This window comes from Diospyros lotus, chromosome 12, assembly GCF_014633365.1.
Source record: "Diospyros lotus cultivar Yz01 chromosome 12, ASM1463336v1, whole genome shotgun sequence".
NCBI classification, from domain to species: Eukaryota; Viridiplantae; Streptophyta; class Magnoliopsida; order Ericales; family Ebenaceae; genus Diospyros; species Diospyros lotus.
Window position 1 is genome coordinate 20,541,684 of NC_068349.1, and position 18,946 is coordinate 20,560,629.

The 18,946-nt window shown below is 37.5% G+C and overlaps 1 protein-coding gene across 5 annotated transcripts in view; it reads right to left on the reverse strand.

Annotated features, from left to right (window-relative positions):
* The window catches only part of LOC127813912 (DNA cross-link repair protein SNM1), a 54,815-nt gene extending 36,070 nt beyond the window's left edge, over nucleotides 1-18,745 (reverse strand). For all 5 annotated transcript variants that reach the window (XR_008026248.1, XM_052355041.1, XM_052355044.1 and 2 more), the window contains exons 1-4: nucleotides 17,914-18,745; nucleotides 7,957-8,154; nucleotides 4,702-5,049; nucleotides 2,585-2,648 (exon numbers count right to left, since the gene is read on the reverse strand). Coding sequence is in view for 4 of the 5 variants with exons in the window: in XM_052355041.1 (XP_052211001.1) it covers nucleotides 2,585-2,648; nucleotides 4,702-5,049; nucleotides 7,957-8,154; nucleotides 17,914-18,543 (1,240 nt within the window). In the remaining variant the exon portion in view is untranslated. The remainder of the gene's footprint in view (nucleotides 1-2,584; nucleotides 2,649-4,701; nucleotides 5,050-7,956; nucleotides 8,155-17,913) is intronic.
* Between the last annotated feature and the right edge of the window lie 201 nt (nucleotides 18,746-18,946).

Sequence of the window (18,946 nt, forward strand, 5' to 3'; positions counted from 1 at the left end):
AGTATTTAGTTATTAGGTTTTAAATACTTTTTTACTTATTAGTTTTAATAACTAGTCATGTGACTAGCATGTGACTTATTAACAAAAGGAAAAAAGATACATTCATTAAATTAGGTGGATTCCTTGTGATCTAGGACTAGGATTCCTATGTGATCAAGGATTAGTAACCTAGTATAAATAGTCTTTTAAGAGACTTTGTAAGCATCCATTTTATTATATTTCAATTTTGAGGTTTTCTTAAACCCCAATTTTAAGATATCCATTCTGGAATTGATCTTACACTATTTTTGCCCAATTTTTTGACTTGTTTTTGTTAACCCTTCCTCCCATACTACATCAAGGAGATAGAAGTGAAAAAACAAGGGGAAGAGAATAGGGATGAAATAGAATGACTATTCCATTCCATTGTTATGTTTTGTACGCCTTGATTTTGATGGAATGGAATGGTAGAAATAATAAATTGACAATAATGCCCTTTTATATTATAAAAATTAACAAATCTTATAAAAATGATATTTAATTTGAAAAAATCATATAAGTACCAAATATATGTTAAAAAAATTATTTTTGGCTAAATCTATTGGGGAGGAGGTGAAAGGTCACGATGTTTTTTGGTGATCCACGATAGCAAAAAAGAAAGGGGTTGGTGTTGGTGATAGAGAGGGGTGGTGTCAGTGGTGGCAGACAGCAACAGACAACAAGAAGTGAAGGCGGCAAGGCAAACGACAATAGGCAACAACAAATGGATCTACTTTGGAGGGATTCTTCACACCAAATTTAAGGGTAAAATTGTAATTGTAACACCCATTCCATGGAATGGGAAGGCTTTCCACCCATTTTGTGATGGAAAACCTTTCCATCAATTTGAGGGAATAGTCATTCACTAGGAATGAATCATTCCATTCCTTTGTAGGAACCAAACAACATTTTGTGGGAATCCTATTCCCTCACCCTCCATTTCGTCCAACCAAACATGACCTAAGTATAAATGCACTTTGTGAAGGGTAGGCAAAATCTAAATTCTAAGCATTGTGCTTGTGGCTAACAAGTGCCTGGGCTCGAGATTGTCTAGTAATATTCCTAGCGTCATGTGCAAGTTAGATGTTGAAAAAGTTTTAATGTTTATGCTTTTTAGGCCTTTTTGAGTTGTGTTGGAAAGGATGGTTTTGGATATTAATGAAAAGCTTGGGTGCATTATACTGTTCCTCTCTAAAATTCTTAGTTTTGGTGACAAGGTACCCAAAAGTCCTTTTTAAACCTTTAGATGTCTAGACCAAGAGGATTCTTTTTCCCCTTATTTGCTTGTCCTAGTTATGGAGTATCCCCACATATCCAATCTCTCTTTTCATAATCCTAGTGGAATTGATGATAGATTATAGAAGCTATACGGAGACTTCTTATGGATTGGCCAAGGAGACAAGTCCAAGTTTCACCTAGGTAGTTGGAATAAGGTTTGTAAGCTTTTATTCAAGGGTGTCCTTGGTATTTAGAAGCTTGAACTCTTCAATAAAGTCTTGATTGGTAAATATGAGAGTAGAAAGTAATGGCAAATGAATATGGGTGAACATGGGAGAGAGGTATTGCAACCACAAGGCATAGTACAATCCCTTACAATGTGGGGGTTTGGAAAGACATAAGCCACCTTTAGTTCTCCTATAAAGTCAGAATCAGCTGGATCTACTTAAATTCTGCCATTGTAGTTGGTTTGGGCACAAAACTCTCCAAGAGGTTTGTGGATCTCTTTGAGTTGGCCAAGGATAAAAATGCTTCTATCAAGGACTATTACATCTAATCTTAAGAAGATATTGTATGGTCACTGCAATTTAGGCTCAAGTTAGGGAAATGGACTTCGTGACTGATTTTACTTCATGATTGCTTTTTATGTATGCTCTAGGATAAGCTCATTAATGAGGAGGTAGAGAACAGATAGGCATGAGACCATTGTGGTCAAAAGAGGATCCCTCTTTTTGTCTTTCCCTTTACCTTTCTTTTAGATGAGTTGATATTGTAGATAGATAGCCTCAAAGGTCCTTCTTACCAATCAAAATATAAATAACAAAGGTTTCCTGGTTTCTAGTTCCACTCCGACGTAGTTTATATACACACCTCACCAAAGAGAATGCATAATACAATGAATTAAATTGTTCACGGCAGCAGCCATCTAGTAGATAATCCAGGTTGCAAACACTAAGCCTACTACTGAAACCAGTTAACTTGTAAGCTTTACGAAGAACTCAACAGGCCAATATTATAGAAATGCATTTGGCAATGAAAGAGTGAGCTGAATGTTACTACAGCATTTGAGGTACAGCACATAAGGTTTTAAGCTTGATAAGTTCATATAAGAATTAAGGAAAGGATAAGGGAAACCCATGGAAATGGAGAAACAAGATCAACAGAAAAATAAACAAAGTGAAATCTATCCAACATTCTGGTGAAGACTCAAAGACATTCCACCCAGGTGGACTAACAAATATAAATTGTTGAGCAAATCATGTCATGTACTGGTATATGCCCCTATTACAGGAATATCTGTTAAAGGAAACTACTATTTTAGCCTTAACCAAAGTTGAATTGGACTCACGGTCTACATGAAAGTGAGTGAGAAACCAATGCGAACAATCTCTTCTAAGATATTTGAATGCGTCCTGCAAAAAGGTAACAATAAACATGAAGAATAGTTAAAATTGAAATGATAGTATGTAAATTAAAAATAAAAAGGAGAAAAGTAAAACAGAGCCTTTGGATATTTAGTGGCCAAAGCTCAAAATTTTATTTGAAATTATGGATTGAACTCGAAAGAATTCAATATATGCATCAATAGTATACATCTCCAGGAAGCCAAATAAATTTATTAAGAGTCTGACTTACAATAAACAAATATGGCAACCAAAGGAATATATTGAAATTATGAATTCATCCCATTAGTGATCATAATTCTGGTAACCTCAATCGGAGAAATTATGAACTCAAAAGATAATAGAGTGGGGAGCTAGGAAACCATGAAGAAAGCAACATCATCACAGACCAATGTAACATTTTCACTGAGGCCCTTTTCAGGTATAAAACACCCCTATTACCAATGGGTGGGGACCACAACCTCATGGCCACAGTGGACAACTATTTGAGTCAGAGGCAGTAGATGGTGCAAACCCCTAAAGAAGGAGTTGGCTAACGCGTAGGACTAGATGAAACAGTATGCTAATAGGAAACGAAGTGAGAGGTCCTTCTCAATGGGGGATAAGGTGTATTTGAAGCTGAGACAAGTCCAATTGAATACTTTATCCCCAAATTCAGTGACTAAGCTCAGTCCTAAATTCTGTGGCCCCTATGAAGTAATAGCTCAAGTGGGAAAGGCTACCAACAGACTACATCTTCCAGAAAGATCCAACATCCACCTTGTGTTCCATGTCACTTCTTCAGCATTCTATCAGCAACAACCCTATAAGTCCTACTCTACCACCAACAATTCAAGAAGTCCAACAAGATGTTGAACCCATGGCCAACGTGAGCAAACGGATCATCTACAAGCAAAGGGCACCAATCACACAAGTGCTAGTGCATTGGTCCAACTTACACCCAAAAAATAACATGTGAGAGTACCTACCTAATCTCTTAAAGCAGTTTCCCAAGGCAGCAGGACTGCTTTAACCTTCTTGAGGACAAGTAAGGTTTCAAGCGGGGGGGGGGGGGGGGGGGGGGAATTGTCAAGTGACCGGAGGGAATTCCTAAGGCGGGAAGCGTGTTATGTATGTATTAGGGGTATTATTGTAATAAGGGAAGAGGGCAATTATGTAGAAGGGTGTAGAAGATGTAATTTGAATGTTTTGGTGCCAATCCACAAAGTATCAGTATATAAGCCAATTCCGGCGGCCCATAAAGGCATGGAAGAATACATTTGATTCAATTCTCATCTCTCTCTCTCTCTCTCTCTCTCTCTCTCTCTCTCTCTCTCTCTCTCTCTCTCTCTGTGTTCTCTCTATTTTCTTCCCCCTTTCTTATTATCTTCTCTAATCAAACCCAATTTCCCCATTGAATTGAGGGAGAATTCCCTTGTCATAATCCAATTCTAACATCTTCTCTTCTTATCCTCTCATTTATAACTTGAATTTTCTCCATTATCTTTTCCAACAAAATTAATAAACAAAAATAATGTTGAGATTACAATTTAAATTTCAAGATTGAAACATATGAACTAACAAAATGGTTGGTTGAAAGTTTATTTAAATTTTTGTAAACAAATAAAAAAATGTTTGAATATTTTTATTTATATTTTCTAAATACTTCTAAAATATTTTCTAAAAAAATGATTTTTTTTTAAATGGTCAACCTATTTGGCCCAAACCCTAGCCCAGTAGGACCTTGACTGGCAAGGCCCATTGGCCCGCAACCCAGCCTAGCACAACCCTTTTATCAACGATTAGGGGTCGTGCCAAGCCCCCCCCCCGGTAGTATGAGTCAGGCTGGCAGTGCCTGTTTTAAAAAAGGGTCGACCTCAACCCAGCCCACAAAAATAAAAAGTCCATTGGGAAGCTGGCTGGCCTGGCCTGCCCGTTTGACACCTCTAGCTACAAATAGTCAAGTGAAAGTGGAAGTGCATATATTCATTGAGAAAGGAAAATGTCTGAGCATTGATGATTACTAAAACCACTAATTCAAGAAAATAAATGGCAGATACTTTAATGGATGGAAGACCATTACCACTCGAAAAGGTGTTCCTGGTATGCAGCACCATTGCGGAATATCCCTGAGTTTTTGACTAATGACATTTCTTTTCTTCACAATCTGCTTACGCCCAGTATTCAAGTTAACTTTTTTAGTCTCACATCTTCCACTAGACAAATTGCCACCTTTTTTCATGTGACCAACAGAACCAGGAAAATAATCTGTAATTAACTTGTTCACAGCTGGTCTACTAGACCCATCAACTAAATCTCTATGAGCATCTGATCCTCTCTCTGTATTAGTGCTTTCTTTTCTAAGTTCACTAAGAGCAGTAACAATCTTTCTTCTTGGACCAAGTGCAGTAATACCCATACGCAATAGATCCTGCAAAGGAAAAAATATTCTAATGGGTAAAACCTGCCGAGTAAAAAACATTGAAATAGAATAGGAAAAAAAGAATGCAAGATCAATTAAAAAATATATCAACAATTGGGTTGAAACGTGTATAGATGTGATCACATCAGTTCCAAGTTAATTCGAAACTTAAAACTAAAGTAAGCTGTATTAAGTGAACCCTAAACCCAAATACCACTCAGGTAACAAAAGCAATGATAGCAACAAGCAAGAGATCTGCAATAGCACAACAAAAGGGCATCCCCAGTGCACAAGAAAATATGTAACAGGAATGGATTAACATCAGCAGAATTAATCAGTTTGACTGCCAGAGCCAAGCCAGACCAAAGACTGAAACAAGCAACCCAACACTACCTTCAGTTGGATATCCTTAATCCAAGCATTAGACAGGTCTTGGTAGGTTAAGTTGCAAAGTTGAGGAGGAAACTGTTGCATTTTCGAACTATCCACTTGTCAGTGATACATTAAAAGATGATTTATCCCTATATTAATTAATGTTGGGTACATGAAACAACTTGCAAGATAAAATAAAGGGGAAAAGTACTTTTCAAACTGCTAATAGTAACCAAGATAAGAAAAAAAAAACCCACCTACATATGAAATCTGCTAGATCATGTTAGCCTATATGAGGTTAGTTGTATGGAAGGCTTTATGCTAAGCCAGGTTGAACTCATATGAGTTGGAATTATTCATGTCAAAACCAAATTTCTTCACTTACAGCTTCTACTAATGCCAATAAAAATTTCAGAGAATTACTCATTTCAAAACCTAACTTCTCCAGATACAGCTTGAACCAAAGCTAGTAACGAGTTCAGATAACATTTCAGCATGTAGGCACAGATTCACAGAAACTGTCTCAATTCCGCAATACCTGTCATGCAGGCACATAAATGCATTCATAAACCAACCTAGTCGAAGAATTTCCTAGTTTATGGTCCAGGTAAACCCATACATTAGTGAAAAGTAAGCTTTCTGGAAGTTTAATGAATGGAATAACTTCCCTGAATTTCATTGATCTGTGTTATGTAAATATATACACAAAGTTTCCTAAGAAATCTCCTAGAATATAGGACTAGATTACACTCCTAATATTTAGGTATAGATTACAACAACATACTTCAAATTAATATCAATATAAACCAGGATTTCCTTATCTGATTTTAAGGAATATCCTTATCCTTCCAGCTAGTTATCTCTTTCATCTTTATCTTTAGCATCTTCTCTTCTTATCCTCTCAGTTATAGTTAGTGTTCAAAAAGGCAGCCGCCAAGGCGTTAGGCGGCCCCTGGCCACCACGAATACATGCAAATTGGCACCTAGCCACCTGGGTCACCCAGACATGCGTGTTTGGATTTGTGTTGTTCAATATTTCCCCTTTCCCTTTTATATCCTCCGTAAGTGACCATGGTTTGGGTTCGTCTCTCGTGAACTCGTCGCTTTCTCTCTCTCGTCACCACCACCGCAGCCAATCATCTCTTTGATTTTTAGATTACAGATCCAAGACCTATCTCACTGTCAGTTCTCGCTAGTCTTCCTTCGGTACGTATCGCCATCATCTGGGTTTGCAGCTCTTCTTCCTCCAATACATATCGCTCTTCAATTTTCAGTTCTCGCCCTAGAAATTTTGCGTTTTAATAGGATTCTAGGGTTTGCAACTAGTTTTCCTAGGCCGCGCCCAGGCGTTAGGCCCTAGTCTGGTGCCCAACTAGTGCCTAGCGCGTTTTAGAACACTAATTATAGCTTAAATTTTCTCCTTTATCTTCTCCAACAATTAGACTATTGGAACATTCTAGTTGATATTTTCAGTTGTATTTATTTACTTTCCATTTTCTATTTTCTGGGCTTTCAGATATATATAAAGAATAAAAAGCTTGACAGGAACATAGTTTGATAATGTTTTTATTTTCTAGGAAAAAATTCAAACTTGTTTCCCACAAATGGTATGTTTTCAAGAAATTACTTTTTAAGAGAGTTTCAGCAAACACTTCCACCAAAATGAAATTATTTATCATTTAATTTTATTCTATTTCAAGAACAGAAACAGTCAAGAATGCCCTTGTTCTTATGAATTAAATTCCTTATACAAGCATACACCCAACAAGAAAGAAAGATGTATAATGGTCATATAACATTAGGTTATATATTTTCAATGAACTACACACACACCTTACAAAAATGGAAAACATATTACATGCTTACAATATTTAGGTTATAGAATTTCAACAAACTACAATGTGAGGAACTTATTATAGCATATCAGAAGAGAATATACAAAAATAATTGGAAAAAATAAAAAGGAAAAATAAATTTCTTGTGTTGAATGTCTGCAATGTGAAGAAGCGATTATGGCATATCAGAAGCTAATATATAAAAATAATTGGAAAAAAAATAAAGAAGGAATAAAAAAGAAAAGAAATCATTTTTTATGTTGATAACATAACTCTGGCACTGTGTTAACTCACAGATCTAGGGATACATCAAAGAGGAACACGTACATGACATGACATATTCTAGATTGTGATAAAGATTTAGTACGGTACATTATCAGAATTTAAAATCCTTCTAAACTAAACTTTAGAGGATGCTGCAACGTAGTCTGTCTTTCTTTAGATTAGTAAGAGTCGAGACAAAGTAGTTGAGTGTGTGCAGATACTTCCATTTTAGCAAAACACCATTATCCGGGATTGTAGTTCATTATATTTCAAATTTTCCTTTCTAAAAGGATAGAGGGGAGAAACTTTCAGATCACTTTGAGCAGCTAAATGCACAATTTTGGATCAAAAAGAGAATCATATCCATAACATGCATTCCAATATGTAATCCAAAAGATGTGTTAGGTTACACTGTAATTGCCATCTAAAATTTCATGAAGCATACCTCCTCTGTCAACCACTTTAAACTGTCCCATTCTATCTCTTCCTTGACAAAAATCTCTTCATATCTAGCTAGACCCAGACTGTGGATCCATTGTAGAACAGGAGAGACATCAACAAATGGCTGATCAAATTTTATAGAAGAGCCATCAATTAATTTCTCAGGGCACCGGGTTTCCGTATCACCATTGGAGCAAGCTACCTGCAATAAAAAACGAAGAACTTGAGTACAGATAGATTTAAGTACATTTTAAAATTCTCTAGGAATATCCAAAGAAGCATTTTCTTTTCTTTTCAGAACACAGCAAATAACATGTACATATATCCACAGGGAGTGAAAAGTAACTCCAAAATCATACACAACACATCAAAGGCTTAACTTCTTGGTTAAATGATAGAGATTAGAGCTCACTTGTGTTGAACACAAGTACAGCAATTTAGACCATAAATATCGTCTCCAAAATCCTAATTGAAATATTAAAGTTGAGTTAGAAAGGAAGAACTCAAGGAAGGTTTGTTTGTGTTGCATCTGAATTGTTTAGAAAATTATACAATGTTGCTGCTTGGAGTTAAAATTCCAGCACATGCACCAGCAAAGACATCAGTATTTATAAATATCTGGTTGATGCAATTGCAAGGTTGGTTTGAAACTTTGAAACACAAGAAACATGACAAATCAGAAAGGTGTTATCCCATTATATGCTAGATTGATTTATCCAAGAAATGCAATAAGATAACAAATTCTGGAGCAAACATTCAATTTAAACCTTCAAGAAGTCAGCAAAAACATCATGAAAGGAAATATTGATTTCCTAACAAAAATACTAGAAAAAACAAAATAAGACTTTCATATGAATATATGAGTAGGAAGTCTAGAGGGAAATGCTAAGCCCTCTGAGCAACAGCAACGCCATATCACTTTTTTGAGATGTATGACCACTTGCTTTTACTGAACCTAGTGAATTGTCTAATCACTTAAATGCACAAATTCCATGAACATACAAGCTATGCATTTACGAGAATAGTTATATTTTTTCACATAAAGCTGTATATTAGGAAAAAAAAAATTCCATGAAGGAGAAAACCCTATACAAAAGAAACTATTGGAAACTAGAAGTTCACACAATCCAAAACCAGATACCAAAAGATCATCTATGAATTGCACAACAGATAACAAATAAAATATAGATTCCACCTTGAACAACATATAAAGATGAGAAATAATGTAACTTCACCTTGAACTACATAAAAAGAGAAGTAACCCATCTTCAAACAAAAGATAGAACTCAGCCCTCAAAAGCTCTCCCATTTCTTTTGCACCCTATAACACCATAAAAAAAGAACAACAAAAGGATGTGTTAGATTTATTTCCTTCCATGTATTTAGACATGTATAGAATGTGTATATAGCCAATTGGTAACTAGCTGATAATTAAGGTAATTAGTCTCCATAATTTAGGCTGTAATTAGCTCCATTATTAAGGACTCATTTATTGTAATTAGCCTATAAATAATAGAATTGAGAGACTAATCTCTCACATTTTCTCTCCCACTCACTCTCACATGGTATCAGAGCATGTGTTGAGAAAACCCTAAAGTCTCGCCTGTGTCTCTATCTCCAGTGACACTCAAACCTTATTATTTCTCTCTACCCGCTGCTAGCTAAGCCTGTTGGCACTTTTCTGGTGCCTTTTCCGAAAAACCAACCACACCATCACCCTCAGACACTTCCAATCAGCCTACCCCCGGTGTCGTGCCGCCATCGATGAAGACACATGCCCCGATGCACCACCGCACAGTCTACTTCCGCCTCCATGCGTCAACCTGTGTAGGCACGTCCGTTATCATCCTGCCTCCAGCCACTCTAAATCAAACCTCTGGCACCCCCTAAGCCTATTTCCTTTGTCAAACTCGCCATGTCTAACCTCAATGACACCATGTCTGCCTCTAATGCTCATGTTTCAACATCTAATGCCTCCACTGCCTTTCAAACCTTTGTTGTCTCCAATCTTGAGGCACCCAACATCACCACTATCAAGTTAATAAAGTCTACCAACTATCTCTCATGGGCAGCCTCTATCAAAATGTGGTTCAAAGGACAAGGCCAACCCGATCATCTTACCACAAAGGTTGAAAGTGTGCCAGCAGCCAACCAAGCTAAATGGGAACAAGTTGATGCCCATCTATACAGTATCCTATTGCAATCCATTGATCCATCAATCTTGCAGCTCTTTTACCCCTTTGAAACTTATGCTAACGTATGGAAAGAAATTGAACAATATTATACTAAGGATATCCAACGTTTGTATATCGTGGTCTCCAATATCAAGAATCTCAAGCAAGAGATCCATGGAATCTTATATGGAGCAGGTTCGAGCACTCATGCAAGAATTTGATACTCTTCTCCCTCTTACTACAACCCACACTGAACAGATTGCACAAAGTGAGAAGTTTTTCATGGTTATTGCTCTCTCTGAACTGAAACCTAAATTTGACACCTCAAATATCAAATCCTGACCAGCTCTACTAATCCTACCATGAAGGATTTTTTCAAAAGGTTGCTAAACATGATAGGTGCGTACGGTGTGTCCTCTTCATCTACTATTGTTCCTCCATCTGAATCTTCTACTCTTGTATCTCAAGCCTCCAGCTTAGGAGGAAATAGGAGATGTAATAGTAGTCATCCACGTCCATAGTGCACCTTTTGCAAGAAAATAGGTCATCTTGAGGAAAAATGTTGGAAGAAACATGGTCACCCAGTTGCTCCGCCTGCATCTTCTACCAATGCAGCTAATGTGTTTCAGAGTAATCCTAGTCCTGCCTCGTCTCCATCGGGTTCACAATTGATACCTATGTCTGCAGCCGAGTATGCTGTTTTCCTAAAATTCCAGGCTGCACAGCAATCTCACCTTGGTAACCCTGTTGCTTGCATTGCTAAAGGTCCATCTCTTGGTCCTTGGATTATAGATTCTAGCACCACTGATCACACGTGTGGTAATAAACTTCTTTTCTCCTCACTTACCTATTCTAAAACTTTGCCCACTGTTAACCTTGTTGATAGCACCAAAACTGCAGTTAAAGGGATAGACCAAACCACACCCAACTCATCTTTATCTTTGAATTCTATTTTATATGTTCCTGGTAGTCCTTTTAATTTAATTTATGTTAGCCAACTCACTAAAACCCTTAACTGTTTAGTCACCTTCACTCATAACTCTGTTTGTGTACAAGATCAGGGTAAGAAGCAGACAATTGGCATCAAGCATGAGTCACAGGATCACTACCATCTTGTTGCGCCTAGTTCACTAGTAGCCTGCACCAATATCACCTCTCCCAAACTCCTCCATCATTACCTTGGTCACCTGAATATCTCTAAACTCTAGAATTGGTTCCAAGTCTATCCTCTTTATCTGTTTTAAATTGTGAGTCATGTCAACCTGGAAAACACACTCGTAGTTATTTTCCCCATAGAGTCCCCAATCAAGTTGAGTCCCCTTTCTCTCTTATTCACATGGATGTATGGGGTCCTGGCCGTGTTAACTCTACTTTGGGCTTTTCTTATTTTGTTACCTTTATTGATGACTATTCTCGTTGTACTTGGCCATTTTTATTGAAAAATTGTTCAAAGTTGTTTTCCATAGTTCAAACATTTTGTGCTAAAATAAAGACTCAGTTTGGCAAAACTATTTGTGCCTTGCATAGTGATAATGCTCTAGAATATTTCTCATCTAAATTTACAACATTTATGGCTACTTAGGGCATTTTACACCAATCTTCTTGTCCATATACTCCACAACAGAATGGAGTAGCTGAAGGGAAAAATTGTCATTTGATTAAGACTGTTGAACTCTATTATTGCATGCTAAACTTCCTTCTAAATTCTGGAGTGACGCAACTCTTACTGCCTGTTATCTTATTAATCACATGCCCTTTTCTGTTCTGTAGGATCAAATCCCTCATACTATTTTGTTTCCTACTCAGCCACTCTATTTCCTTTCTCTCCATGCCTTTGATTGTGTTTGTTTTGTGCATTGTCTAACTCCTAGACAGGACAAGCTCGCTACTAAAGCTCTTAAATGCATTGTCCTGGCCTATTCTCGATTACAAAAAGGCTAAAAATGCTATTCTCCTGAGTTAAACCAATACATCATGTCTGCTGATGTCACTTTCTTTGAACAATAGTCTTTCTTTTCAGTTGCTCAGCTCGACTAGCAAAGCATTTATCAGGTTTTGCCCATTCCCTTTTATTCTCCTTCCTTGCCTTTAAAGGATTTGCCTATCTCTTCTCCCGCAGATCCTCCTCTTCTCACTTACCATCGTCGTCAACCTACTATCGAAGCCAGCCAACCAACTAAGCCGACCCGTGTTAATTCACTCTCTCTGCCAAACGTCCCTCCCACCACAAATCTAGACCCAAACAATCTCCCTATTTCCCAATGCAAAGGTAAACAGTCTACTCCCAATCCTTACCCCATTTATCATTTTTTGAAATATAACCCTATCACCTACCTATTGTGCCTTTGTTTTGAGTCTTTCTTCTATCCCTATTCCTAAAAATACAAGTGAAACTTTATCCCATCCTAGTTGGCATCAGGTTATGATTGATGAGATGGAAGCCTTGCACTCCAATGCAACGTGGGACCTGGTTCCTCTCCTACAAGGAAAGACCACAATTGGTTGTCTATGGATTTTTACTCCCAAGATTAGCCTTGATGGAACCATTGATCGTCTCAAAGCGCGTTTGGTCGCTAAAGGGTATACTCAAATCTATAGGCTGCATTACAGTAATACATTCTCTCTAGTGGCCAAGATGGCCTCTGTTCGTCTATTCCTCTCTTTGGCTACTATGCATCATTGACCACTCCATCAGCTTGATATTAAAAATGCGTTCGTGGTGACTTGCAGGAAAAAGTGTACATGGAGCAACCACCTAGGTAAGTTGCTTAAGGGGAGTCTAAGTTAGTTTGCAAACTCCGTAAGTCTCTCTATGGATTGAAACAATCTCCTCGAGCGTGGTTTGGCTAATTTAGTACTGTGGTTCAAGCATTTGGAATGACTCGAACTCTATCTTTTATCGACACTCACCATCACAATAATGTATCTACCTTGTGGTTCATGTAGATGACATTGTCATCACTGGGAGTGATCAAGTAGGCACACAACAATTGAAAGAACACATTTTCAGACAAAAGATATGGAGCAGCTCAAATACTTCTTGGGCAATGAGGTGGCATAGTTGAGAGATGGTGTTTTTATATCACAGAGAGTACGCATTGGATATCCTAGAAGAAACTCATCTATTAGATTCCAAACTAGTCGACACTCCAATGGATCTAACATCAAACTCTTCCCAAGTCAAGGGGAGCCATTATCAAACCCTAGGAGATATCAAAGACTAATGGGAAAGCTGAATTACCTCACAATAACGATACCAAAGATCTCTTTCACTGTGAGTGTGGTCAATGAGTTTCTCAACTCCCCATGCGACTCTCACTAGGATGTTGTTCTCCATATTCTAAAGTATATCAAGAGTGCACCACAGAAAGGATCGCTCTATGAGGATAGGGGACACTCAGAGATTTAGTGCCATTCAAATGCAGACTGGACAGGATCTCCTTCTGATCAGAGTTCTACTTCAAGATACTGTGTTCTAATTGGAGGTAATTTGGTTTCTTGGAAAAGCAAAAAACAGAATGTGGTAGCAACGTCATGTACTAAAGCAAAGTACCAAGCCATGGCTACTACAACATGTCAGCTTATATGGTATGGCTCAAGAAAATCCTACAAGAACTAAAGTTGTGTGAAGTGCATCCTATGAAGCGTGTGTGTGATAACCAGGCTACACTCTATATCGCCTCAAATCCAGTATCTCATGAAAGGACCAAGCATATTGAGATTGTCTTTCACTTTATCAGAAAAAAAACTAGTTGAAGGTGTTATTGTCACCAAGTTTGTTAACTTCAATAATCAACTAGCAAATGCCTTCACAAAGTCACTCAGGGGTTCTCGAATAAATTACATTTGTAATAACCTTAGCGCATATGATATATATGCCCCCGCTTGAGGAGGAGTGTTAGATTTATTTCTTTCCATATATTTAGACATGTATAGAATCTATATATAGTCAACTAGTAATTAGCTGATAGTTAGGGTAATTAGTCTCCATAATTTAGGTTGTAATTAGCTCCATTATTTAGGACTCATTTATTGTAATTAGCCTATAAATAATAGAATTGAGAGACTAATCTCTCACGTTTTCTCTCCCACTCACTCTCACAGGATGCCCAAATAGTATGTTGGCAACTTCACCTCCAAGAGCAATAAAAACCCAACTTGGAGATCAACAATTGTATAAATAAAGCTCCATACCTCTCTAGCAACAGAACAACAAAAAAAAGTTGGTCTACCAACTAGCAATGTTTTTTTTAACATAGGACACTAGTTAAGGATAACTTGGCTACATTTCGTCAAGGTGTCAAAAGTAAGAATACATCAAGGGCAATTCTACAAACAAAGAAGGCAACTCTTGGAGGTATATCTTTCCTAGGAAAGTGAAAGTCTGCCTTCATTACAAAGAGCATCATTACAGGAGCAGGCATTAAAGTTTTCTCCCTTAATAGGCACCATACCTATCTGCCCTCTCTATGGACCATGACTAGTAAAGAGGTATTCATTAAGGAAGGGTTAAAAGCCTCCATGGAGTGAATTTTGCAGTCCCAAAGATTATGTCTAAAATGTGGGGACCACACAACACAACACTCTTTGTAGAAAGAAAGAAGCACTCACTTGTTGATGCATCCTTATCAAAAGCCAAATAAAACAAATCCCAAAGGACCTCTCACTGCACCAATATGAGTGTTTATTTCTCTTTCCTATCTAGAAAGGTCATCTAACCCCCTCAATTCAGACAAAATTTTCATGGCTTAAGAAATTGATCAAGCTCTAGGTTTTCTTGATTTTCTTTACATTCGTTCTAAGGTGTGACATAGAGAAATGGGCATGGAAGCTGTTAAAATGATGGAACCTTTATGCTCATTCACTCTATGAGGCTCTTAGTAAAAAAGGTAGATTGAGTTCCCTTCCCAAGTAATTGTGGAAGTCTCAAGTGACTCCCAAGATGACCTTTCTTGTTTGGATAAACTCACTTAAAGACATTTTAATGGTTGATAATATGAGAAAATGGGGTCAAGTTGTAACAAGTTGGTGTTATCCATGTAAAGATTGAGAGTAACCGAATCATTTACTCCTTTCTTGCATTATTGCTCATGATACTTTGAGCTTTTTCTTTTCCTTTTATGATGCTTAGAGGGTGATGCTAGTTCTTTTGATGGATTTTTTTTATAGTAATCAGGCTTAACTTATCCACATAGGAGACAAACTTTTGGAGCATGATTCATTTTTGAGTGTGAGGTCACAAATTTGGCAAGAGAAAAAATGGGAGAGCTTAAGTGTTGGGAGTCAATTTTGCCTTAAGGGAACCATACTCGTTCCCCTTTCATGTGGACGATAGCCTTGCCTCTCTTCTGAGGCTTTCATGCAATTTCTTGATGATATAATTTTTTGGGGTTTCTGTACAAGGTCCACCCCTATAAGGTAGCACTTTCAATGGACGTTTGTTATTTATCACACAAACAAACACACAAAGTAGAGCAAAGGAAGAGAGAGGGAGATAGAGAAGGAAAGAGGATCATCCTGTCTTAGACCCCTATATCTATCAAAAAAATCCTCTAGGAACCACATTCACAAGATCAAGAAACTAAGCATTGAGAGATAAAAAATGAATCCACTTACTCCATTTAGGACCGAACCCCATTCTAGCCAACTTGAACAAAAGAAAGTTCCAATTTAAATGGTCGCATGCATTTTGAATTTCAAGCTTACAAGTGAGATTTTTAGAACTGCTTTTCAATTTAGAGTCTAAATACTTTTTTTAGCCACTAAGAGCACAAGAATTTGGTAGCTACCAACAAAAGCATTTTGCCACTCAAAAAATCAAAATCCCAATCACTCCTTAAATCTAATTTAAAAATCTAAGAAACATTATATGACACATAGGATTAACAAGTCTAAAACTTCTAGGATCCACCCCTTCATTTTCTAAGGAATAATGATGACAATAGAACCATTCAAACTTTTCTAAAACACGCATATTCAAAGAAATCATTAAAAATAACCATGACATCACTCCCTACAAAACTTTAGGACCCTCATCCTCATTCATGCTCCTCAAAGCCCCCAAAACTTATTCCACCAAAAAAGGATGCTTAATTCTCAAAAGCAAACTTAAAACTCCAAAACAAGAAGAGTAGGTTCCTAGCTTTGTTCTTTAACATACAAATTGGAATAATAATCCAAGTAACCTGAGGGACAGCCTCCTCTCCACTAACCTCCTTCCCATCCAAGACAAGTTTACTAATGAAATTCTTCCTTTTATTAGCATTTGACAAATGGAAAAACAAGGGGGGGAAAAATTTAAAAAAACATCACTGTATCTCAGTCTTTGAAATAGAAAAGGGAAAAAAAAAAGAAAGAAAAAACTAAACATAGATTTCTACTTCCAGAAAATTTCTACCAACACAACCAATCTCCACACCTCAATCTTACACTACACTCTAGGATGCAAGTCATTCTTGAAGAGAGTTTAGAGTCTTTAGACCCTCTTTCTCATCAAGGTTTCAATATTTTTCTAACAACCTCCTTGTCTTAAAACTAACATTCACAAAAATCTTTCTATTGCACCTACATAAATCCTTTTTTTAAAAGCTTAAGCTCCTTTTCAAAACAAAAAAATCAGAGGACCCTCCAACCACATAAGAGGACTGCCAACTCCTAAATAAATCAATGAAGTCAGATGCCTTCCTCTTTCAAATTTCCTATCACATGTTCTCAAATCAGAAAGGAGTCAATCCAAGACTAAAACCCCTGCACACAAGTAAAACAGGGACATAATGGATAAAGCACAAGAAAGACATGATTGTCCAATGTCTAAATAATGATCCTTCCAATCTACAATCACTAAAAACCTATTGAGTCTGGACAAAACACAATTGTATCCCACCTTTTCCTTTATGGGAATTCTCTCCCACCTAGCCATAGCAAATGACCACCCAGCAAAGGTAAATCCATCAGCTCTTCAAACACAATAAAATATACAAAACCCCCCTCATAGCCCTTTTGACTGAACCACAATAGATCTCTCATGTGAGAACCAACATTAAACTCCCCTCCAACACACCAGGAACACCTCCACCTATTATTAAGCAAAAACAACTTACCCACTATTTATCTTTCTTGCTATAGCCTTGCAGCCCGTAACCCCTAACTATACCCACTTAAAATCTGGCTTCAATAACTTTAACAAAAAAACAAAAAGTCAGCAACTGAAACAAACAGGCATTTGTCCCACATCACTAAAATACTTCTCTTAGTGTTTGAGGCCCCTAGGTCTACCCAATCCATCTAGCAACTGCACACAAGCTTCTAACCAAGTCCACCAACATAACATGTCCTCTATTTTAGTCTCTTCAAAACACAGTACCACACTAGATCACAGATCCACTTTCTAACAGAGCACAAATCAACAAACATTACTAGGTTCATTCAACCCTCTCACATTCCAAGAGCACTCTCCTCCCTACCCAAGAGCTATTTTAATACCACGAGAAATGGAAAGAATGGATCAGAATTCAAGACAAACATATATTTTCTTTTCTTTTCTTTTTTCTTTCCTTCCGAAAATGAAAAAATTCAGACGATGCTGTTAACAAAATCTTGAAATAAGAATCCAAGAAAAATGACTTTGGGGACTCTATGCTGTGTAGAGATTTATTCGTACAGTAAGACTCACATGAAAAAGGTCTGGCACTTTGGAAAATTACAACTGTGTTTGTGTGTGAGTGTGCATTAGTGCGCCAAGTATTTCAAATGAACCGTAGATGAAGAACAGGGAGAGACTGCATTACACTTGTGGAGTCCTTGTCAAGGCAGCCGTTAGTGTGAACCTGTCTTAACTCCTCAGACAACTCTGAAATGTCAGCTCCACAAAGGGGACAGTCAATGAGATTAGTACTCCTACTAGAAAAAGTATCATCACCGCCATTACTGGAACTGGATGCTTGAGGTTGGTGATGAGCAAGTTCGTGAGTCCCAATTGCGGATGAAAGGTCATCGTAATTGTTGTTATTGTTCTTGTTGTCGTCAAAAATACCATCATGTTGCTCGGAAGAACATAACTGGATCAAAACATCAAGTTGTGTGCAACGCTCATCGTCATCGTCATCCACCACGAGAGTATTGGGGGAATTGTTGCCCTTAGCCGCAGATGCAGAATCCAACGACTCTTCCTCCCCCTCCTCGCCTTTTAGGGGTTCGGCTTTGGGTCTCTTGGATGGATGAGGATGGCAACTCAAGGGTTTCGGGGGAGGTTGGGATCGCGATTTCTGTTGGTAAATGCTGCGAGGGATTTGGCTGAAATGAGGCGCCGGGAAGGCGGACTCTTGGAAATCGTCGTCGTCATTGTCATCAAGCTGATGAAACAGCCCGTGCTTCTGCTGCTTCTGCAAAAGAGATTTCTGCATGGATTTGGGCGCCATTTATGAATGAATTGTAGTTATACAAACGATGATATATATATATATATGCAGACAGAGAGAGAGAGAGAGAGAGAGAGATATCAAGGTTGAACAGTAAGTAGCCGCTAGCGAATGTTCCGAGCGGGCGGTAGGGTTTCTCTTTCTTCCCGAAATTTGAAACGACTGGCAGCAGCAGAAGGCGGGCGAGTTGGAAAACGGGGGAAGTGCATTTCTATTAAACTAGCTAGGGGTTGCGTGGTTACTTTTTAGATTTTAAAAGATAAATATATTTGTTATAATACAGAGGTGGTCAATATTATATTATACACGTGTAAAAAAATAAAAATTTTAGATAAAAGTTTCTTATGTTACATATTTAAATAAAATGAGTTTTTGGTATAATGATAAAATTATTTCAAAAGTT